Source organism: Pleurodeles waltl, chromosome 11 (genome assembly GCF_031143425.1).
Source record: "Pleurodeles waltl isolate 20211129_DDA chromosome 11, aPleWal1.hap1.20221129, whole genome shotgun sequence".
Lineage (NCBI taxonomy): Eukaryota > Metazoa > Chordata > Amphibia > Caudata > Salamandridae > Pleurodeles > Pleurodeles waltl.
Window position 1 is genome coordinate 537,563,727 of NC_090450.1, and position 24,165 is coordinate 537,587,891.

Consider the following 24,165-nt stretch of genomic DNA (forward strand, 5'->3'; position numbering starts at 1 on the left):
TTCCTGGTGTCGGTGGGGATCCAGCGGAAGATCTTGCGGAGCATGCGGGGGGTGTTGAAGCATGCCGAGGTCACCGAGTTGACCTGTCTGGTCATGGAGAGGGATGAGTCCAGGATGAAGCCGAGGTTGCGTGCGTGGTCGGTGGGTTGGGGAGTGCTGCCTAGGGCGGGGGGCCACCAGGAGTCGTCCCATGCGGCGGGAGTAGGGCCGAGGATGAGGACCTCCGTCTTATCTGTGTTCAGTTTCAGCCGGCTGTCTGTCATCCAGTTCGCTACTTTCTTCATTCCTTCGTGTAGTCTGGTCCTAGCTGAGGTGGGGTTGTTTGTGAGGGATAAGATGAGCTGGGTGTCGTCGGCGTAGGATATGAGGTCGAGTCCGTGTTTGCGTGCGATGTTTGCCAGGGGGGTCATGTAGACGTTGAAGAGAGTGGGGCTGAGGGAGGATCCTTGGGGTACGCCGCAGATGATCTCCGTGGCTGTGGATCTGAAGGGGGGCAGGCGGACTCTCTGAGTCCTTCCGGAGAGGAAGGAGACAATCCATTCCAGGGCCTTGCCTCTGATGCCGGCGTTGCTGAGGCGGTGTATCAGGGTGCGGTGGCAGACCGTGTCGAAGGCTGCAGAGAGGTCCAGGAGTATGAGGGCCACGGTTTCTCCCTTGTCGGTCAGGGCTCGGATGTCGTCCGTGGCTGCGATGAGGGCGGTTTCGGTGCTGTGGTTGGCCCTGAAACCGAACTGTGTGGGGTCGAGGGAGTCGTTGGTTTCCAGGGCGGTGGTGAGTTGAGCGTTGACGATTTTCTCAATCACTTTGGCGGGGAATGGTAGGAGAGAGATGGGCCAGAAGTTTTTGAGTTCGGTGGGGTCTGCTGTAGGTTTCTTTAGGAGGGCGTTGAGCTCTGCGTGTTTCCAGCTCTCCGGGAAGGTGGCGGCGGTGAGGGAGGCGTTGATGACATCTCGGAGGTGCGGTGCGATGATGTTGTCGGCCTTGTTGTAGATGTGGTGCGAGCAGGGGTCTGATGGGGATCCGGAGTGGATCGAGTTCATGACGCGGGTGGTCTCCTTGGTGGTGGTAGGGCTCCAGGTGAGGATGGTGGTGATGTCGGTGGCGGGTTCCGGGTGGGGGTTTGCGTTGGCGGTCGGGAAGCTGTTGTATATGTCGATGATCTTGTGGTGGAAGAAGGTTGCGAGGGAGTCGCAGAGGTCCTGTGAGGGGGGAATGGGGTTGTTTTCTGCGTCCGGGTTGGAGAGCTCTTTGACGATGCCAAATAGTTCCTTGCTGTTGTGGGCGTTGTTGTCAAGTCTGTTCCGGTAGGCTGTTTTTCGTGCGGCGCGGAGGTGTTGGTGGTGTTGGCGGGTGGCGTCCTTGAGAGCTGACATGTTCTCTTCGGTCTGGTTGAGGCGCCACGCCTTCTCGCGGGTGCGGCATTCTTTCTTGGAGTTCTTGAGGTCGGGGGTGAACCAGGAGTTTTTCTTGTGGTTGTTGGTGTTAGCTTGAGTCTTCAGGGGGGCCAGGAGGTTGGCGCAGTCGGAGATCCATCTTGTGAGGTTGTTGGCAGCTTTGTTTGGGTCGGTGGTGCTGGTGGGTTGGTTCTGGGAGAGGGTTGATGCGAGCTGTTCAGTGGTAATACGATTCCAGTGTCTTCTTGGTGGTTGCTGGGTGTGGTGAAGCACGGTGGTCTTCTTGAAGCTGAAGTGGACACAGCTGTGGTCCGACCAGATGAGTTCGGTGGCGTGGCTGACGGTGATGTGTTTGCTGGAGGAGAAGATGGGGTCGAGCCTGTGTCCGGCGTGGTGGGTGGGTGTGTTGACTAGCTGTTTCAGTCCCAGGTTGGCGAGGTTGTCCAGTAGGGCGGTGGTGTTTTTGTCGGTGAGGTTCTCCAGGTGAAAGTTGAGGTCTCCTAGGAGGATGTAGTCGGTGGACGAGAGTGCGTGAGGGTTGACAAAGTCTGCGATGTCTTCGCTGAACTTGGCGCGGGGTCCTGGTGGTCTGTACATGAGGGTGCCTCTGAGGGTGGTCTTGGGGTCGCTGTGGATCGTGAAGTGGAGATGTTCGGCGTCGGGGAGTGAGTCGTCGGTGTGGGTCGAGATGCGGATGGAGTTTTTGTGTGCGATGGCGATGCCTCCTCCGATGCGGTTGGTGTGGTCTTTCCGGATGATTTTGAAGCCGTCGGGGATGGCTATGGCGATGTCAGGTGCCGAGGAGGGGTTCATCCAGGTCTCGGTGAGGAAGGCGATGTCCGGGTTTGTTGAGTTGATGAGGTTCCACAGTTCGATGGCGTGCCTGTGGATGGATCGGGTGTTGACCAGGATGCAGTGGAGATTGCTTCCGGGGGAGTTGTTCTTGGCGGGAGCGGAGCGGGCCCGAAGGCAGGTGAAGCGGCAGTTGTTGCAGGTGAAGGATCCGTGGGTCCGTTTCGGGGTGGCGCGGTAGCAGCCCGGCGTGCGGCCGGGGTTGAGTTTGGTGAGCGTGGTGGAGTCGTAGGTCAGGCGGGAGGCGCGGGGACCAGGGGGTCGGGCGCTGGGCGCGTTCCAGGCGCCTTCGGCGCGCCAGCGGCACGCCCGCTGCGCGCGTCCGCTGCGCGCGTCCGCTGCGCGGCCTCGCAGCAGCCGCCATTTAAGGGGTAGCCGGGGTTAGCTGGGAGGCGGGAGGTGGGCGGTTAGGTGAAAAAGCGGGAAAGCAACGGCGGGAAAGCCTCGAGAATGGCGAGGAGGCCTATAAACGAAAAAGTACAGAAAAAGGTACGAAAATCGGGGAAAAAATGCGGAAAACGAGGAGAAAAAGCAGCGGAAGGACGGGGGGGACGGCGGGGACACTCGGCGAAGGCAGGCACTCGGGGTACACGGAGAGAAGGGGAGCGCGATCACAACAAGCAGGCAGCGAGGGGCACACACAGGCAAACCAAGCAGGCAGACAGCAAAGGGCACACAATCGGGGTACACGGAGAGAGGGGAGCGCGATCACAACAAGCAGATAGCAAAGGGCACACACAGGCAAAACCAAGCGGGCAGACAGCAAAAGGGAGAAGGCACACAGGTCTGGTGGCGCTGTGAGGACGGGGGAGCGACCTACCCTGGGGTCAAGGGTCGCTACCACGGCCTCGCAGCGGCCGCCATTTAAGGGGTAGCCGGGGAGGCGGGGTTAGCTGGGAGGCGGGAGGTGGGCGGGTAGGTGAAAAAGCAGGAAAGCAACGGCGGGAAAGCCTCGAGAATGGCAAGGAGTGGCCAGTGATGACGTAAATAGTGGAAAATGCTGGTGTGTGAGAGGAAAAGGGCCTCAGTTATCCCCTGGGCACATACATCAGTGGGGTTTAGTAGTGTACCCTCTGAAAAGAGGTCTCCCACTGTGGCAACTCCATTACTGAGCCATGGATGCATTCTTTTGGTTAATAATATCGTGGATGTGGTGGGAAGACCCATCAGTGGCATAATCGGGGTGTAAAGTGGTGGATGGCTGGTATAGTGCAGCTGTATCTTCCAGTATGTGAGAGCAGTTCGCAATAGTTAGGGGCTGTCAGTGGGAAATGTAGAGCCCGGGCTTAATAGGCTGTGTAGTTTCCCGCAGTTAAGTATGGCACATGTGTAGTCTATCTCTGAGATGTTACGGCCAGCTAGCCAAAAGTAAAACCACTGTAATTACCCAGCTATACAATATGACTTGAAATCTGGGGCACCCATTCCTTCTTTATCTGGGAGCAGCTGAAGCTAAGATAGGCCGACTCTGTGGCACCTGTCCACCCATAATAGATCAATCAGAAGAGTAGTTAGCAACTTAAAGACAGCAGGGACTACCACTGGGATAATCACGAAATGAAAAGTAAACATGGTAACATAACCATTTTGGCGAGGGCCAATCAGCCTGTCACCGAGAGTGGTGGTGATGTCAAGAAGGTCACCTGTGATCTAAGGCTTGTTATGGTTTTAAGAAGGATACCATCCAATTTATCTGTTATCTCACAGTATATCTGAAATCCGAGATAGCGGAATGCCTGGGGTGCTATTTCAATAACCGTGCCACCAAAGGGCACGAATGGTTGGTCATAGAGGTCTTCAAATGAGAATCCGTAGGATTTATTAGTAGTGATCTGCAGTCCTGAGAGGGTCCCAAATGTAACAAACAGACAGGTTACTTCAGTGAAGTCCATACAGGGCATCCTGCAATATAACATTGCATTGTCCGCATATAAAGATATTGTGTGTGTTGTGAGACCTATCAGAATACCCCAGCCCATTGCTTCCAGTCTTAAGTGCTGTGCCAAGGGTTCCGGGGCCAAGATAAACAGAATTGGCAACAGTGGGCAACCTTGCCTAGAACTGCGATGTATCTTAAATGTATGGGAGATAAGTTGGCCTGTTTGTGTTGGTGCTGTGAGGTCACAATAAAGCAATTGCACCCAGAGGCTATACACGGGGTGAAGAAAACTGGGTTCTGGTTGTAGCCCCCGCCACATACTTTCTGCCTGTTTTTTTAAGCAACTTTGACTGAAGTGCACTGCAATTCTGTTTAGCAGGTCCCCAGTGCCAGTGTTCCACAAAACAATATCCCTGGTCACTAAGCCAGGCCCTTCAGCACCTCTCTAAGTCCCTAGTAAATGGTACTCCTGGTACCTAGGGCATGGGTACTCAAGAAGGACCCTAAGAGCTGCAGCACAACTTGTGCCACTGTAAGGGACACAGCACCAAACTCATGAGGACTGCCACTGCAGATTGCACGACAAGGCGCTCTCAAAAAGTGAAAACATGACAAGGCACACAATCGTGTACCATGTCCCCTAAAACACTGCCTGCAATATTTTAAGTCTTCCCTACAGCAGACCTTACAGCCCTAAGCCAGGGTGCATTATTGTGAGAGGAGGCCAGTTTTTGCATGGTTAGCACCCACTTTTGAGTGATGTTGATGTGTTCTAAAAGTTGGTAGTGACCAGGGCCCCTGTTAACCAGGTTCCCTGGGCCAGAGCTCTTTCCCAAATCTGTTGTGTGATTTGCACAATTGGACACACTCTTACATGTCACTGTATGACCCTAGTAAATGGGTAACCCAGTACCCTGGGCAGGGGATAGTATGTGCAGGCACCTGAGGGCAGCAACACTGATTGTGCCCCCCTTTACGGCCCTGCACCCAGATGCACCCAGCACTGCCAGTTTAAGCTGAGTGTACTGTGGCAAACCTAAAAAGGCAAACTCAGCATGGCACACTTCCTGTGTGCCCTGTCCACCCTACAGTGGAGGCACCACTCAAGAAACCAAAGGACCCTACAAGGAACCTGCAAACCGGTGAGGGACACTTCACTGACCGTATGATATCTTCGCAACTGGAAGGCACAGCCGGACCTGACGACAGCCCGGACAAGACCTACCTGTGTGCTGAGTTTGGTGGCACAGCACCTTCCCGTGGTCGAGTTGTGGCAATACCCCACATACTGACCAGTGCACCTCAGACATCACCAACAACAGCTCTGCCAGAGTTGCAACTGGACCAGGAGGAAGCCCCAGTCGAGGGCCTTCCGCCAGAGAACCCGCAAGAACCCAAGAAGAAGACTTACCTCCGAGTGCAAAGGGTCCCTTTGCGTACAGCATCCAAAACCTCCAAAACGCCCTGCACCTGGCTGTCCTGAGGCTTGCATCGCGGGATCTGCTGTGTGCTCAGGTCCCCAAGCCCTTGCGACCTCAACAGCCTAAGGTGACCCCCAGGCACCAACTTTAAATCTGCAAACCAGCTCCTTTTCCAAGTGGCCTCTCCAGGTGGCCCTGTGCTTCTGCAAAGAGGTTTTCCAACGCTGCTCCCGCCGGAATTGGAACCACCCTGCAAAAGAAGAGACTGGTAACCCAACTGTACGATTTATAATGCATTTTTAAAAGTGACTGCCTATCGATTCCTATGGTGTGTAATTACGCACACAAGGACTAACTTTATTAAAACTTTGAAATTTGTATCTCAAAAAGTTCTTAAAGATCTTGGCCTTAAAATGTATATAAATGTCTGAAGTATTTGTATAAACTCTGGTTTCGAGTTATTTATTACGTGTGTGTGGTGCATGATTGGACTTGTAATTATAGCAAATACTTAGCACATCTCCAGGATGAGCCTAACTGATCGACCAGCTACCATAAAATTGGAGCATTAGGTTGTCTAATTTTTACCTCTGGAAACCAAGGTGTGGCTGCCTGTACTCCCTGCTCAGTGTGCCTAGTTTTGCACACTACATAGAGGGCCAGCATCCTATAATTATATTACGTGTGGGCATACTTGCAAGAGCAGATATGTCCTTTTCATATCTTTGTCGATTCTTAGACATACTAAGTGTCCAGTAAAGTCTTTTTAAATACATGTGATGGACACTGGTCCACACGAGTTCCCCAGCTACATAATGGCTTCACTGAAACTAGGGATGTTTGGTATCAAACATCTCGTATTAATAAAACCTCACTGATTCCCATGTTGGATTTATTAATACATGTACCCAGAGGGCACCTTAAAGGTACCCCTTGAAAACTTTCCAACTGCTGGTGAGCTCACTGACCAGTTCTGGCTGGTGTGCCCCCGAAAGACGTCAATCTGACCCCCCCAGGGTGAGAGCCTTCACTCTCGGAGGCCAGAAACAAATCCCTTTTTGGGCTGGGGTATAGAACACCCCTCCCCACAGAATGACCTGCATTCCAAGGCAGGGAGCTTCAAAGAAGTCCACCGCCTTTGATATGCAGATCTGACATCTTCCTCTAAGGAAGGTCAGATGCCAACCTCCCCTGCCCCAGGGCCTATCTGAGTAGGTATGTTACATTTCCAGACTGAGAACACCCCGAGGAAGACCGGCCTGAAGTGGAAACAACTCAGGAAATTCCGCCATCCTTTGAGTGGTGGAATTTAGGAACTCTGGACAGGGTGATGCCCACTCCACAAAGGAAGGGGTCATCTAGGGGGTGTAGTGACCTCAAGGTAAGTAGCCCATTGGCTACTACCATTCACTCCCCTTGCCTGCTGCATACAATTCTTGAGAAGCAACTGACCTGTCCTGCCACTGCAGCCTCCAAGAAACTGTGAGAGCCGTCAATGCTTTGCAAATTGCCAGAAAGAACACCCTGAGAGCAGAGGACCTGCATTCTTGCATTTGCAGGCACCCAAGAAAGAACTGAGAGGACCGGGACTGACAAAAACCCAACGCCTGACATCACCACTGGACCCGAGCCACCTACCCTGAGTTGAGGTGGGTCAATTGTGTTAGCGTGGTCCACAGGCCCTCCAGAGATGAAGCCCACCCTGAGTTTACCCGCTGTGGACTTTTGAGACAGCATCAGCAGCCTGTTTCTGCAGACCTTCCTGCAACTGCCAATGACCAGGAGACAGAAACCTGATGCCTCAGGACACCTCTGCACTCGTCCGCGCCGACGCGGGTGGAAGAGAACCAAGGTTGTCCCCATTTCTCCCAGCCTCGTGAGACTTGAGCCCACTTTTTGACCCTCAGTTTACTCCAGTAGACTGTTTCTGCTGGCCCCCCTGCAACCGTGAGGAACTCCAGGACCAGACCAGATGCCAATAGACACCACTGCACCTGAGCTCCGCAGCCTGAGACGAAGTGGGCCAACAGTGTCCCCATGTGCCCGAGGACCTCAAGGGTCGAGCCCCCGGTGAGTTCCCCTGGACTGGACTTCCAATCCCAACTTGCAGCAACTTTCCAACAGAACATTTCCCATTAAAGTGAATTGGACACCCGACGTCTTAACACAGCTCTTCACCGAGACGCACCAGAGCCTCCCGAGGTGACCTTTTGGTGTGGCCATGGACCCTGCCCCATACTCACCTTCAATCCAAAATAACAGTGCTGTAAATCTCTGAAGTGCCCGAAAGCAGTACATAAATTTCAGCCACAGGATACCTTTAACGCAGCGACAAACTCAACTGTCAACTTTTGAAAACTGTAAAAATTACCTCATTCCGATGATCTTGGTATCTAATGATGTCGGATTTCTTTATTGAATATGTGCCTAACATGCTTAGCACTACCCTCTGATATGCCTAACTGCTCAACCACACTACTCAAAAATAGAGCTTTTGGGATGCCACTTGTGCCTCTGTAATACCTCTAGGGATTGCTAGGACTCTCTGCACAGTATAGCTCTTTGTGGTCCATTATATAAAGAGCCAGCTTCCTACAAGGGGGGCATGTTAAAACATTAAAGGGTTGCCAACATGAAGTCCCAAGCTATGGTGCTAAATGTCTGTCTCAGATCCAGAGATAGACAGCCGGCCTGTCAAAGTCACCCTCTCGTAGCATTCATGATCTGATGGAGACAACATATATTAGGTGAAGTATTGCAGTTTGGAATAAAATTGCATTGATCTTCATGAAGAAGCTTGGTAGCAATGGAAGCAAGCATGGGGCCAGCACTTTACTATTTTATATTCGGTCTTGAGCAATGAAAGGTGCCTGAAAGAGGACATATCAGATGGAGGCTAGTTAGTTTTTAATAGTGAAGTGACTTCTGCTTGTGCTGTGGAAGGGGACAATCTGCCCTCAGCAAGAGATGTGCTGTAGAGGCGTTCTAGTAACTGGGCCGGACGGGCAGCAAATGTGGCATAAAATTCAGTGGGGAGACCATCTGAGCTCGTTGTTTTTTTCTTGGCTAAAACATTTGGTTGCTCCCCGGATCTCAGTGGCAGTGATAGGTGCTCCGAGTAGGCTGCAAACTTCAACTGTCACTCTGGGAAGGGTCAGCTGGTCTAGTAATTCAGAGATTGCCCTAGGGGCCGCTGGTGAAGGAAATAGTGTAACGCTCTGAATAGAAATCATAGTCGGATAGAATATCTAGTTGGGTAGTAGTTTGTGTGCTCTGTATCTTAGTGATTGTGAGAATCGGTGTGGGCGAAGGTATTGGCTGGATCAGGAGGGCAAAACAATGCAACCAATTTATCCATTTCTGATTGGGTCTCCCATAGGTAAGCCTTATGATCAATAACTCAGACGTTCTAGTAGTTCTGCATATTCAGCCATAGTGTTTTGTAAATTCTGTGTGACTATTTCGCTAGCTAACGCCACCTTTTCCAAGACTTTATTCTCTGTGAGTAAGATCTGTCAGGGCCGTCTGTCGGTCCCCGCGATGGTGATTATAGATGTCCCCTGTATCTCAACCTTGAATGCTTCCCATTCTGACAATAGCGAGGAAACAGTATTGGTGGAAGATATGGTGACTTCTAAGGGGAATAGGAATGATCAGGCTTCCAACTCACTGGCTAACATTTGTGTTCTTTCAAATGAGGTGTATGTGCTACTAAACATACTGTGTTGTTTTAGGCCTATGACCTTTTTACATTATATACTATATATTGTATGTATTTTACAATTTATAATGCTATTTTAATATACCTGGGATTCCCAAACGGACGACAGGGAATGATTTCAGCATGTGAATATATAAAAGATCCAATGTTGGAGACATTACTACTCTTATATTTCTTCATCAACACTGTATTACCCATGCACACCTGCTGCACAAAATCCCTGACATGCCAGATATCTCTCAAGATGCAGGTCGAGAAGGCTATTATTTCACGTGGGGCAGTTCTTCCCCCTTTTGATTACTGGCAGGAGACCTGAAAGGGACTCTCAGATACCTTCTCTGTGAAATATGGGGAGCAACATGACAATCTGGCTGATGAAATGGTTTGCGGTACAACCTAGCACCAGGAAATGTTTCCTTTGCTAGGTCACTGACGTGGCCGATAAGAGAATTGCTTTGAAATAGCTAAAAGGACCCACTTACCTCTAAACTTGATAAGATCCACAAAAGCCAAACCACCCTGGCTTGTTTGGGTCTCTAGTTTTCAGAACTGCAGAGGGTTAGTTGGGTTTCGATGTGAGCCTACTAACAATGACCCAAAATACTGCATCAAACCTCAAAAGAAATGGATTTGTTTGCATAGTTCTGGTGTTTGCAGGGCATTCTGGGTAAGAAAATGTGTTAGGATCCTTACAAGTCTTACCAGCATGAAATTCCCTGGGCACTTAATTTTCAGAAATGCCTAGGATTGCTCAGACTCATTGGGTGCCAGCTGACCCAGGCCTAGATATGTCAGTCTTCTACAATGGAAACTAAGAGGGAACTGAGTTTTTGGGCATTGTTTTAATGTTTGGAGGGCCCTCTAGGTAAATAGGCATGCACAAATGGACACAAAATGCACAAACCTGGATTCCCCTCACTCTCTAGTTTTCAGAAATAGTAAGCTTCCCACAATGATCACTCACCAGAAGCACACACTGCAGCTATTCATGTGTGCAGACCATATTGACTTCACGCGGCCACAGTTCAGACCTTTTTCTTCGTGTCATAAAAGAGACAGCGTACCCATACTATTTCTATCTGTCGAAATTTAGGAATGCTGGATGTTTGAACTTTTGCCACTGAAATGCAAATGGGGTTTAGAGGTCTTAGAAAATCACACCTTTTCCCAGGAAGCCCGGACCTCTACTCAGCTTCTATTAGTGTCAATCACATAAAATGATACCTGGTGTCCATGGGGCAATTCAGATCACCAAAAATGGTAGCCTAGGGATGGGTGTATAATATAGCCCATTTGATCTGCCTTTCTAACAATGTCACAACCAAATAGAGTCATGCTTTGGGTCTGCAGTCAAGATGTGCTCCTTAAGCAGAAACCCATACAGGAAGTAGCTGATTACATTCTGAAAAGATGCCTGCCTGGGACTGCGGTCCCCCAGGATCCTAGAGCAGGAATCCTTATTGAAGTAACCCGCAATCTGCATTTCAGCTTCCATAGGGGTACAGACATGCAGTGATACTTCCTGATCTATCACTCTTGGGGGCTGAAAGCAAACTGGACACTAGGGATCAGTTTTGGTCCAGAGACAGAAAAAAAGAACCTGAAAGTAAAGCTTAGGATCTTCCAGAGGGTTCTCCAAGCAACAGTGATAGGAGGCGATCACCACGTCTTCATCACTTCAGTAGTAGTGAGGAAGATGTGTACGTAATGCTCTTTGCAGTAAAAGGGTTAGTCAACAGCCCATGAAGCAGCTCTTTTCTACTGCCAGTTTAACTCACTTGTACCCATATTTCCCAACTATGCAGCAATCTATCTCCCTTGTTTAGATAGTAAGCATGACTCATATGAAAATGCAGCACCAACTGAAACAACTCACCAGCACGGCTTAGAATGTCACTAGAGAGCCACATTCAAAGAAAACTTTTTCTTCTCCAGCACTGGATAGAGGAAACATTTACATGCTATTTGAACAGAAGAACAAAAGGCTCATTCCAAGAGTGGTGGAAAAAAATCTGGTTTTACAGAACACCAATGGGAAATAATGTGACCTCCACGGTAATAGGTCACCATTTGCACCTGACTCAATGTTGCCTACCTGATAACATGCCGTAACTGCCTCTGAAGCCAGTAAAACTGCACAACAATCCACTTTCTGAGCTACTTTGGACACACAAATCCCTGCAGGTATCATCAAGATGGAAGTCCACTTTAAGATTGCACAGAATGAGTTATTTGGAGTGTTAGCTGTACGCATGATAGCATTCACTTATTTTAAACCAAGATTAGATCAAGATGAAGTACAATATCAATGTCAAAACAGCCCTTCTGGGTTAGAAACGGAACCCTCTTGTAGGATTTATCCACGTAGATCTAAAAATCCTCAGACACAATAAGGCTTACATAGTTTAATGATGCTCCCTTACCAATGTATTTATTTATTTATTGTTTAAGTCATGTACAGAGATCAACAATTAATGTATACAATAATACAAAATGTCTCAATCTTGGTAACTATTTCAGTGCAATCAGAAAAGTAAGCTTCAGAAATGATTGTAAGAAAATTAAAAACATTGTACTCTTCCAGAGGAAAAGACTTACATTAATCAAAGAATCCCAATTAGTTACATTAAATTTAAAATACAGAGGAAGAATATAACAAATATGAGGTTGTGCAATTGAAGGGCAGATAAATAAATCATGAGTTAGATCTTGGATCACACCGTTACACAGATCACAGACACCAGTCGCATCTTTCGAGGAAATGGGAGAAATTACAACATGAGCTACAACTGTAATATAATATCTGAAGATATACTAAACTTCAGAATTAAATCCTTATCAGACTTATAAAAGCAAGCTAATAAATTAAGGTCATTCCAAGAAAAATGATACCCGGCTGCTGTACAAAATCAAATAATAACAGGAAAGAACAAAGAACAGGTTCACAATTAGAAAACCTTTAATAGAAGAGTGTGAATAAACATATTATTGTGACTTATATGTGTTATAAATAAATGAAACTCTAATCCTAAATCAGACACACCACAGTCAGACTAGGCGACAAAAGACAATATATTACAATGGAGCCAAGTATTTAACTTACACATGTAAAAACATGGAGAGACTAATACATGATAAATACAATAAATACAGACATATAAAAACATATAAAAAACAGAAAAACAATACTCAAACTCTGATAGTATGATACAGAGATAATCTATATTTGAAAAAGAGCAGGTCCAAATTGTGTCGCTACAACAAATATATGCTGTGGGAAACCAACGGCCTACGCGCGTTTCGGTGTTCCTAGTGATTACAGGTCACCTTCTTCAGGGCCATTCCCATTGATAAAGGACAGCAAAAGTCTAATTTAAGCAGCCAGGTTCTTAAATTAATTGAATATTGGATGCTTGATATACTGAAGTCACATAGTCATGTCATTCGAGTTGACTGTGTTGATAATACGGACAATAGTGTAGTCTCTTATTAAATCCGATTCTTTATACTGACATGGCAACATCCGTTGTGCCAAAAGAAGATGGTCTGGTGTTCCATGTGTCACAAAAAGCACTGCCCTAAATGCTTGCATCTGTTTAAGACTCTTTGAAGCTGTACGAAAGTTCTGAATTTCAGACGCACGGGAACAATCAATAATTAGTCGGAGTGCTCGAAAAACCGGCTACTCTTGTGGTAATCGTATATAAAGCATTTGTACCATAGGCCTTCAAGGAAGACTAGTGCCTTTTAAAGCACTCAAAGGTAAACAACCTAACAAGTGCTAAAATAACCCACCTGGGGCCATGATCAAGAGAGAATGAGAGGTACTTTTGTGCTGACGTACTCTATTTTATTTAGTAAGAGGGAAAACGTAATAATTTACAATAGTACCTATCCTCTATAAAACTGAATCTTTAGATAGGGTTTTTTTAAGAAGTACTTAAGTTGCTTAGGAGTCCAAACACGTAAATAATATAATTTACAGTTTAGTTTTTCCAGGCAAACCTAAGATTCAAAGTAAAAGTAAGATTTGGATTAAAATTAATAAAATACTCCTGTTTACGAGGTCTCTAAGTGTACCCTTCTGGAGCATTTAAAACACCGGGGGCCCAGCATCGAATGCCAGCCATAGGAAAAGTGACAGAACTAATTAATGCAAGTTCTAGAAACAACATTTGCAACTGGAACTGGTTGGCTAACAGCTGCGATTTTTCATAGGACCTTTCCTTCGTATAGATGAAGTAAGGACCATTTCTCAAGAGGGATATGTTCCAGTGAAAAAGTAAGCAAGGGAAAAAACAACTTTAAAAATTTCTAATAAAAGTTTAAAGTGTTTCCTGCCTGAAGCGACATAAAATGTGTTTAAAACACCAACTTGTGCTAAAGATGTATCGGCTAAATGGCGGAGGTGTAGTTCGCTATCCAAATTTTGGGAAAACACCCTGCCCACGTAGGTGTATGCTTTTACCAATATAATATAATTTCTTCCAAACTTCCAGGATTGAAGGCAACATACTTTTCTTCCCTTAAAACTTAAGACTTTAGTTTTATATACATTTATATTAAAAAGAATTCTGCCCAGCATAGCTTCCCTGCATACTCAAGTTTTGGTGCAAGCCACCAGGAGTTAAATCAAATTAAACAACATAATCAGCAATCAGCATACATCAGTATATAAAGGTTACAAGCAGCGCAGTGTGGGCAAAACTTTCTTACATCCATAAATTGAGCTGACAGATTGTGTAAGTAGATGGAAAAAACAAGAGGAGCTATAATACATTCCTGTTTTAATCCATTCCTGGTACAATTTTTAGTCATAAGCCCTTTATTCCCACCCATCAGCACTCCACACCATGTTAAGGAGAGCAATGCAATCAACAGGTTTGGTGGTACTGCCAAACCCCGAAGACCATTTCCAGGGTGATATGGAGAGTGGTATAATCGCTCTCAGACTGGGAAAGAACTTCCATCCCAAGAAAGCATTAAGATCTAACTAGCAATTACATAACCAATGACTGAGGCAGCAACATTTCCTCTTAATGTGGGGGCTGCCGAACAATCTGGGCCAACCCTCCCATTCTCTACTACTGTGTTTATTCTATAAAGTGATTCTAGTAGGATTATCCCATGCACATCTGCTTTAATTTTGGGCGAGAAGAAGGCTTAAGGAATATTTCAAGCTTTTTCTAGTTCTTTGTCTCTATATTTAATAATGCACCAGAATTTTTTTGCATTAAAATCCCCCAACAAGATAATGTTGCAATTATTGTATCCAAATGAAATAGAATCTATTAGCTCAAAAATCTTATTCAGAATTGTAATATTTCTCAAATCAGGTGGATATACAAATTGAAAAGAAGGAGGGATTTATTCTGCTTACCAGAAGAATAGGGAAAGATTACTCAAACACCTTGTAAATTGTTGGAAGGAAGAGCAGGAATATTGTAGCCTCAATGTAAATTAGTAGATAGCAAAATCGCAGTTTGGAGTTTTTTCTAATTTTCTAATTTGTTCTCATTTATTGTGCTAGCAAGACAAGACCCAGAAACTCCCTCATTTACAATTGAAGCCGATTCTGCTGTCTGATTTGCCTACCACTTGGGCTGACATGAACAAGTGAATCAAAATGAGCCTTAGAATAGGAACAAATAGGTAAAGCAGCTAAACAGGCCTGATTAGAAAATTCAGTGTCAGTGACAAGACTGTTAATATTCTTCGAAGTGAACATCATATCCATTTTGTATAGAAAACATGGGCGTCATTTCAAATTATTGAGGGGATCACATTTGACAAAAATTCAACCTGCACAATGGAGAGGTCTTGGCTTTCTGGAAAATAAACCAATTTTACTTCAGCAGATGAAAATGAATGCAATTGGGGGAAAAGGGTGCAAAAGAAAGTAATCTTTGACTATTTAAAGGGCTATTATTGCTTGGGAAAAGGTTTAATCTCACTTATTAAAGAACATTGAGAGAAAAGAGCCTTTTCCATATCTACATTCATACTCTTCGAATTTATTTCCCCTTTAAGGACATCAGAGGAAGTGGTAACATTCTCAGCATTATAAGAAATGATTTTAAACTCTGGGCCTGTTAGTTTAGAGAACAACCAACCCTAGTTGTACTGGCTGAGAAGGGAAGGTTAGAGTATTCAGAAGACTGATATACAGTTACTGCAGTAGATTCATCACTTCCATTGGTACAATTTATCTCTAATCTTAGATTAAAACGTATCCACTTCGTTTTTTGCTGGTAATACTACGTTTTTTTTTATTTATTTTTATTTTGCGCCTTTCTAAGTACGGGCATATCAACTAAAGCTTTTGTTGGAATTGATTCCGTTTCGAGGAGATCGGATGATCTTGCTTCCTAATCCTTTGATGGGTAAACTGCTTAAAAATGGGGAAAAAGGATGGGGATCATATCTATTGTGGACTGAAGCGATGAACGGAAGCTTGTTGTTCGTCAGCAAACAGCTTAGCTTTTGCAGAGAGAAGACAGCATCTAGAGTATTAGCCTCATCCTTATTTTTAACCCTCACATAAGCTTTTCCTGCTTGAGTAGCCCCTGAACTTCTCTGTGTTAAGATCCTGTTTTGAGAGTCACCTCCCTTTGACATCTTGTGTGAATCTTAGGGCATATTTCTTCAGCAATGTTAGATGGTAATGGGGCACTTTTTGCAAGGTGAGGCAACTTAACATTGCTGATAGTTTCAAAAATGTGATCTGAATTTGTTGTTTTTTCAACAGAAGCATAATTGATTCCAAGATTCTTTTAAGGGGTTGGAGGGCGTCACAGAGCAGCACAATCTGTGGGCGGATGATAAGTAATGTTTACAGGAGTGTCGGGCGAGCAAGAAATGTCCTCTGTTGGAATCGGTTCCTGACTTAGAGTACTATTAAATAGATTGAGTGATTATTTGAGGATTTTATCTGTAGGTTTGGTCTTCTTACTAAATTAAACTCAGATCTATATATAAAAGAAGTAAAATCAAAAGGCAAATCATTGCATGTTTTCTTGATAGTCTTAGGGGAGCAGGCCTCTGAACTTAAGTGAGGGTTTTGTCCGGAATTGTTTTTTTCTGAATGAAGTACATGAAGTCTCAGGATGTAAACCAGATTTTTGTTGAATATAAACTTCAGTGGCTACATTGCACGAAGGGAGCGAGTGGAGCTTTTGGACTATCTTTTTGGGAGATATTGTCTCATCTTCTTCCTGACTTCTTATTTTAGGAAAAAAGACAGGAATAGTATGAAGGTCATCAGGTCCTTTATATGCAGGGATTTTTGTGTCTTCCTTTAACTCGAAGGCCCACGGTTTGCTTAAACTGAATAGACTGGGTTCTAAGCATCTTAACTGTCATTTTATCAAAACAATCTGGAATAAGTAATCTAGCTTTCCTCTACTTTCAATGCCCAAGGTTGCCGCCGCCGCCACCACCCAAATAAAAGATTCAAGTTGCTGCTCCTCTGAATGGATAGATGAGCAGGATGGAGGTTGAAATGGAGAGTTTAGAAACATTTTCAGAAGGGTGCATATACAAAATTGTAAAAATTATTATCATGAGTACAACAAAGTCATGAAAGGAGATAGTAGCTGAAAAATTCGGTGCTTAACAAGCCTGCTCCCAACTCCTACGTGCCCCTTTCTCAAAGAACAGTGAGCCTGCAACTGAAGAGAAAAAAGTCCAGTTCAACTTAATTTCAAAGATAAATGCTTAGCAAGTCAGCTCCCACCGCAGCATGCACCTTCCTATCAAACAACGAACTGCAAGCCCAGGTCATGGATCCAGCCCAGCCTGTCTCCCCGGGAAAGGGGCAAGGTCTCAAAACCAAGAGATATTGTGTCAGAGAAACCACTGGCTAGTGCCACAGAAATACAGGCGCCACACTCTGAGAAAAAAGCTGACACCTACGTCCATTATGAAGGGCTTAGAAACCTCCCATACTGTGATTCAATAACTTCAATTTTAATATTATTAATCTGTGTACCTTCATGGCTCTGAAGTCCTTCCTCATCTTCTCTGGGATACCAGTCATGTAAGAAAGCTCAGGAAGCAGAAGTATTTCACCTAAGACCTATGGGAAAACATAAGAAATTAGAATCAGTGGCCCAATTAAATTTCCTCGCCGACAGATGTGCTTGTTTAAGTAGTGAACCAGAGCAAAACTACTATGATGGTGCTAAAGAAAGCACTTTATGTCAGGCACAAAACAAAAACACAGAAAGTCTCATTTAGATTGAGATGTAAAGAACTTTTGCACACTTTTAAGAGCTTGAACCTTTTAAGAGTTCAGCAGAACAATCGGGCTTGTCCTGTAGCTTGCCTTATTTCTGCTTTAGAGCCCCTTTGAAACACTCATTTATTCATGTTTTCATTATGATTTATGTATATTTTATTATGCATGATTCAGTTTATTTTTACCGACATGTATTCACAGTATGAGGCTTTCCCATAAGCTGAAAGTAAATCAATATTTCGTTTATGTCAGAGATTCTTACATTATAAGTTTAGAGAAATGCAGTGATCTTCAGACAAACGCACAAGAGAATTCTCTTATCTATTCATACCTTACATCACAAATCACGATGCTCATTTTTCTCTAAATATAGATAAGGAAAATATATGGATGCCCCAGACCCCTCACTGGTGGGCCAAAAAGAACTGACTAGAGAACGATATTGGCAATTGGCAGAGGACTCGGCGCAAACACATTACTGGGCTCACTAACATCGAATTTATGAATTTAGCAACAATAAAGGGAAGATGCTGGTGTGGTTGCCTAGTAGGGAAGTGAGTCAAAGATGGGTGCACAGCATTCACGGGGGGGGGGTCCCTACCACATGCCTTGACGGAAAGGACGAGGCACAACTAGTGAGAGAGATAGAGGAAAGGGAGTTGGGAGAGACAATAGCACAAATGAGGAGTAGGAAGATCCTGGGGCCTAATTAATTCCCACCCGAATTCTTTAAACGCCTGGGGGGGAATTATGCTAGCAATGTTTAAAGATGCCATGTGGGCGGGGTTAGTGGTTGTCCACAAAAGTGGTAAACCAAAGGATGCGTGCAAATTTTACAAGCTGATGTCCCTGCTTAAAATAGAGGTTAAGGTATTTGCCAAAATACTGGCAAATCACCTAGGCACAGTCAAACACAATGTGGGGAACACAAACCAGTCTGGGTTCATACCCCAGAAGGCCACACAACACAACTTGAGACAACTGTTTGGATGCCTGAAGAGACATCAGGTGGATCCAGGAACTCTGCTCGTGCTCAATGCCGAAAAGGCATTTGACTCCCTGGAATGGTCATATTTACAGCCCATTCTGAACAAAGTGGGACTCGGTCTGAAGTTTTTGGCTTGGGTATGGCTACTTTACATGGACCCAATGCTCATTTTAAGGTTAATGGCACTCGGTCAGTTGGCTTTCCACTGGGCTGGGGCACTAGACAGTGGTGGCCACTCTCCCCGGTCCTCTTCACGGTTGCCACTGAGCCGCTGATGAAGGAAGTGAGTAGGGTTGAACTGATAAGAGGGATCAATTGGACCCCCCCACATGGAAAGACATATCCTTATATGCGGACAACATCCTCATATATCTGATGGCCGCGGACAGTTCTTCCCGGGTGATAAAAATCCTCACCATATGTAGAAATCACACTCTTTCATATCAACTGGGTAAAACTGGTAGTGTTCTGATATACCTGATCAACTATAGGATGGAATGGGGTGGGGGTGTGATCCTGGTAGTTCGACATCACAAAATCGCTCCAGTTTTTAGGCATATATATATATATATATATAAAACCACTGACCCATATGAGTTCCATTGGCACAAGTTAGAAAGTGCGCATGCGGAATTCAATAAAGATGTAACCCACTGGAGAAAACTGCCTATATCTCCACTAGGCAGAGCAGCACTGTAGAAAATTATTACAGTTCCGAAATTCCTCTACATACTCCAAAATACTACCCACGAGGTGCCGGATGACTTCTTTAGGAGCAGTGGATTCCACCTCCCACGTGCTGGTATAGTATGGAGGGGCACTGAGGAAAGCCTATCAAAATCTAATGAAAGGCCCTAGGGATGGGGGTTGCTCTCCCAAATCTAAAATTCTACTACTGGGTGACCCAGCTGCTGGTGGAAAATGAATGGGCCTTTGCTTCTCAAATGAAGCCAGTGCCACTTGCTGACTGCGTAGTGATGGGCCAAATGAACTACCTTGGCCTACTATATGGGGGTTGGGCACCCGGGAAGTATAGCAGAAAGAGTCTATCCCGGATGGTAACAGCCAGTGGTTACCAGTGCGTTAGAGGGTGTGGCCAGCTACAGACTTTGGTTCACATGCTGTGGAGCTGTCCCTGATCGCGGATATTCTTGGAGCAAGTGAAACAAAACACTTCATGTCAGAAAAGGTAGAGAATAAGATCACATTTACTATGTCTTCAACAAGGCTAGGATAATGGGTAGATGCTACACTTTCCGAGTATGATTTAATATTCTGCAACATGGTCCTGATTGTGGCCAAAAGGGATATTGTACAGCTCTGGGAGGCAAAGACAGTACCGACCACAGCCATTTGGGCCCACAATATGACTGGGGACGCGCAGAGGCGCAGCAGAAGGCACCAGCTGATTGAGGGGGCGGGGACCTCCAGGCCCCTTTAATTTTCAACGCGCGCCTGCTTCGCAGGACGTGCAGAGGAGCGGCAGAAGGCACCACCTGACTGAGCGGGCGGGGATCTCCAGGCCCCTTTAATTTTTAATGCGCCCCCGCTTCGCGGGACGTGCCCGGGCCAAGGGCAGGCCCGTCCTGCGCCCATCAGCGCCCGGAAGAGACTGGGCTGGCCCACACTTCTTTATTTTTTTCTCCCTGGTGGTGACTGGTGTCTTGTGAGGCCGGAGGAGTCCTGGCTTATCTGCTGTGCTTTCAGAATCCTGCCTGATTTGTCTGTGACGGACAGCGACCATTCGAGGACAGGCTGGGCTCCCCATCTGGGCCCCAAGGTGCGGCTTAGGGCATTTTGATACATTCCTGTCTACTTTTCTTTTTAAATTGCCCCCATATTGGTGCTGAGTTTTCGTATTTATCCAGAATGGGAAAACGTAAAGTGAGACCTAGTCCTGACTCGGGCCCTGTTAAATCCGAAATTCCTAAACCTAATAGAGTCACGCAACCTCATACCAATTGCATGTCTAGCGAAATTGACAATTTAGTTGAAGAAGTGGAGCTAACTCTTAATAAAAAAGAGAGCAACGTTCGGAAGAGGCTGAAATCAGGAACTTTATTGCCGTTTTTAACAACGGGAACTAATTCTTCTATTGATGTTCAGCCCCCGAGAATTCCATCTCAAGCTCTTGCTCCTACAAGCCCGCCCTGTACTGTTAACTCTCCACCATTTCCTGCATTTGAGTCTAATTTGGAAGTCATAGCCACTGACTCTAATCTCCATGGGATTACCTGTTCAAATCGTTTTTCTGCCTTGGATCATCTAGATTTGGCTAGTGCTCAACAGATCCCTTTGATTCCAGTGCTTTCCAATTGTGATTCCCCTAGAGAAGATCTCTCAGCACTAGTCTCTAGCTTAAAGCGTGAAGTAGGAGAGTTGAAGTGCTTAATGCTTGAAGTTCTCAAGCTTCTTAAGAAACCTGAACCAACTCCACTGTGTGTTCCGAACCTAGTGCCATTGCAACACAACTATCCCTTGGTTCCTGCATCTTTGCCAGCAGATCCTTTGACGAATTTGGAGGTTGCTCAGGGCTCCAGTCACAGGTCGCATTATAGTAAAAATACTTCTTCACTTCTGGTAAAACCCATATCTTCTCCTCTTAATATTGACCGGAATCAGGATTTTACATCAGCTTCTGGCCAGTCCATTTACATGTCTAATCGAAACTGCATTTATATGTGCAATGTTCCTCCTCTTACAGCCCAATCGAGGGAAGATAAATTTTTCTTAATCAACAAGGTTTCGCATTGGATCCATCATGTCAGAGGCTGTGGTTCAATTATCCACACCGAAATTGTATCGGCCTTACGGTTGCGTGGCCGTTATTATTAAACTCAATCTTGCAAGTCCTTTTTTAGTCACGGGTCTCTTGCAGATGGAAGCACGTCATCACGTAAGGAAGGAACTTGATATATTTTTTAGTGATAGCATTTTCGCTTTGGGAAACATGAGTTCGTCCACTCGACCAAGCATGATTAAGTCGGTACCATCCAATGTAACAGGCCATGTTGCTTCTTCTGGCCTGCATTTAATTCCAGTTGCTGAGCCTGATATGGGCCCTACTTCCAAACTTATTAGTGCATGTGATCCTGTGCTTTAGGGGGATACCTCAGACGTTGATTGACTATGTCCTCCCAGTCTTTGTAATTTTAGTATTGGATCTGATTCACAGACCTTACCACATTCAAGATCTTTGCCAAGTCGGCGTCTATACTTTGCGGGATCCCCAAATTGCTTTTACTGCGAACCTTAATCCCATATCAGATGTTGATTCTTGAAGCCACCTGTGTACTGTATATGTTACAGGGAAGTTTTTGTCCTGGAATGTGGCAGGCATTAAAAGTAAATTAGCTGATCCGGAGTGGGGGCTTATGTTGAACCCTTTTGTATCTGTGTGTTCCAGGAAACGTGGGCTACGGAAAGTGTGTACAGGCAAGGGTTTTGTTCTTTCACTAAAAATGCTATGCAGTCTTCTATGGGTAGGGGAATAGGGGGTTTATGTACCTGGGTTAAGATGACTGAGGTGGGTGAAGTAAAGGAGATCTTTGTAGACTCCCTTGATATTTTGGCATTAGCAATACTGCCAAACTCAGGCACTCCAGTTTTATGTATTAATATCTACAATAGACCAGGTCCTCCTAATCATTGGTCTGCTACTATAGATCTCCTGCATAGAAGATCTCATGTCAGATCTTCGTTCTAAATACCGTATTATCATTGCGGGTGATCTCAATGCGCAAACTGAATTTAACTCGGATTCTGCCGAGGCAACACAGGCTGAAGATGAAGTGTGGAATATTCCCCCTCCCTTAACCCAACCAGCGTCACTCTCTGCCTGTCGTAGGGCGTCGCAGATAATAGATCTCACAGTAATACATGGCCTTCGCTTGGGAAATGGTCGGTTTCCTGCTGACACCCCTGCCAGACCAACTTTTTTTAGGGGCCTATATAGTAGTATTCTGGATTATGTTATTTTTTATTTAAGGGCTTGGCACTCCATAATAGATGTGAAAGTGGGCCCCAGCATACTAGTGATCATGCGCCTTTACAAACTGTATATGACAGAGCTCTTTTTGCAGGACCTCCGTCTCTCTTTGTTTCAAATGCTCATGAAGCTTTGATGTTGTCCAGTAACAGGCGTGCTGTGAGATAGGTCTTGTTTCAGAAGTCCAACATGTTAAGGGACAAACTGTGTGCCCTAGTCTCTAGACACCAGCTTTTTGATTATCATTTTGCATTAACCTCACTGGACGTCTCGTCTTCTCATGTTTTTGCGGCACTTAAGGAGCTTTTTGGGAATTCCTCCCTCTCACATAGCAGCAAGTGGTTTGATAAGAGGTGTTGTGAGGCCAAAAGTCTTTTGACTAAAGAGCTAAAGTCAGAGGATCGGGAAGCTATTCTGAGAGCAAGAAGAACTTATGTCTCCACATGCAAGATGTGCAAACCTAAGCATGAGGAAAGATTATGGGGTGATCTGGCTGAGGCGGCTAGGACCCATGATGTCAAACATTTATGGCTTCTGTTTTCATGTAGAGACCCAAATCTTTCATCTGTCCCAGAATGCCATATAGCTGCTGATATCTGGTTTACTCATTTTAGGGAAATGGCTCCACTCTGGAATCCTTTGCCATCAGCCCCGCAGAGACTTTGACATGTTGCCCTGCGGTGCCTCCCTTTACTTTAAAAGAAACTGAGCTGGTAATTCTTGCCCAAAAATCAGGGAAGGCTTCTGGGCCAGATGGCATTCCTTTAGACTTGTACAAATCAGATTTGCCCACATAGACCCGGTATATTGATAGGATATTGAATACTGTCCACCAGGTCTTATCTGGATTCCTGGAAGGAGGCAATAATTGTGCCCATTCACAAGAAAGGAGAGAAAAATCTTACTAGACAATCTGCAAAAAATATTCTGCTTTCAGCTGTTAAGTAGGCTGAAGCATTGGATAGTGGAAAATCAGGTATTAAGTCATCTTCAGGCAGGGTTCAGGGACAAGGTCAGTACCATCGACCAGGTCTTCCGCTTTACTACTATAAAGTGGAAGATCGTAGACGTGGATTCTGGCCACCTTTTCGTGGCATTCGTTGACTTGAAATCCGCTTTTGACCTTGTCCTGCGTCCCAAGCTGTGAGAAGTTATGAGCAAAGCGGGAGTCCCTGGCTCCATGCTCAATATAATTAAAGATCTTTACTCTAGCAACTGTGCCAAAGTACGACGGGGCTTCGGCAGGTGATCTGACTCCAGCATTTCCCACTGTTCGTGGTGTGAGACAGGGCTGTGTTCTTGCGCCCACCCTGTTTCTCCTATTTATTAATGCTTGTATTCCCTACCTTCTGGATTGTCCTGTGGATTGTCCTGGTGATGCCCCTAGTATGGGAGGGCAGAAGCTCCCATGCTTTTTATCTGCTGATGACACCCTGCTACTTTCCCGAACAGCCATGGGCCTTTCAAGCTTGCTTCCAAGGTTCATGGAGTTCTGCAAAGATCATGGCTTGGAAATCAATTCAGCAACAATGAAATACATGGTGTTTGGGGACAAAAAGCAGAAAATGAAGAGACCTGTCTATTTAGAAGGTGCTTCTTTGGAAAGAGTGGGCACTTTTGACTATTTAGGTGTAAAATTAGAAGCTTCACACCATTGGCACGCCCATCGCCAGAAATCACTAA

General features: G+C 45.6%; 1 protein-coding gene across 2 annotated transcripts in view; it reads right to left on the reverse strand.

Moving 5' to 3' along the window:
• PIWIL2 (piwi like RNA-mediated gene silencing 2) overlaps positions 1–24,165 on the reverse strand; it is a 1,291,255-nt gene that overhangs the window by 566,484 nt on the left and 700,606 nt on the right. For both annotated transcript variants that reach the window (XM_069213952.1, XM_069213950.1), the window contains exon 15: positions 17,258–17,344. In XM_069213952.1, the coding sequence (XP_069070053.1) occupies positions 17,258–17,344 (87 nt within the window). The remainder of the gene's footprint in view (positions 1–17,257; positions 17,345–24,165) is intronic.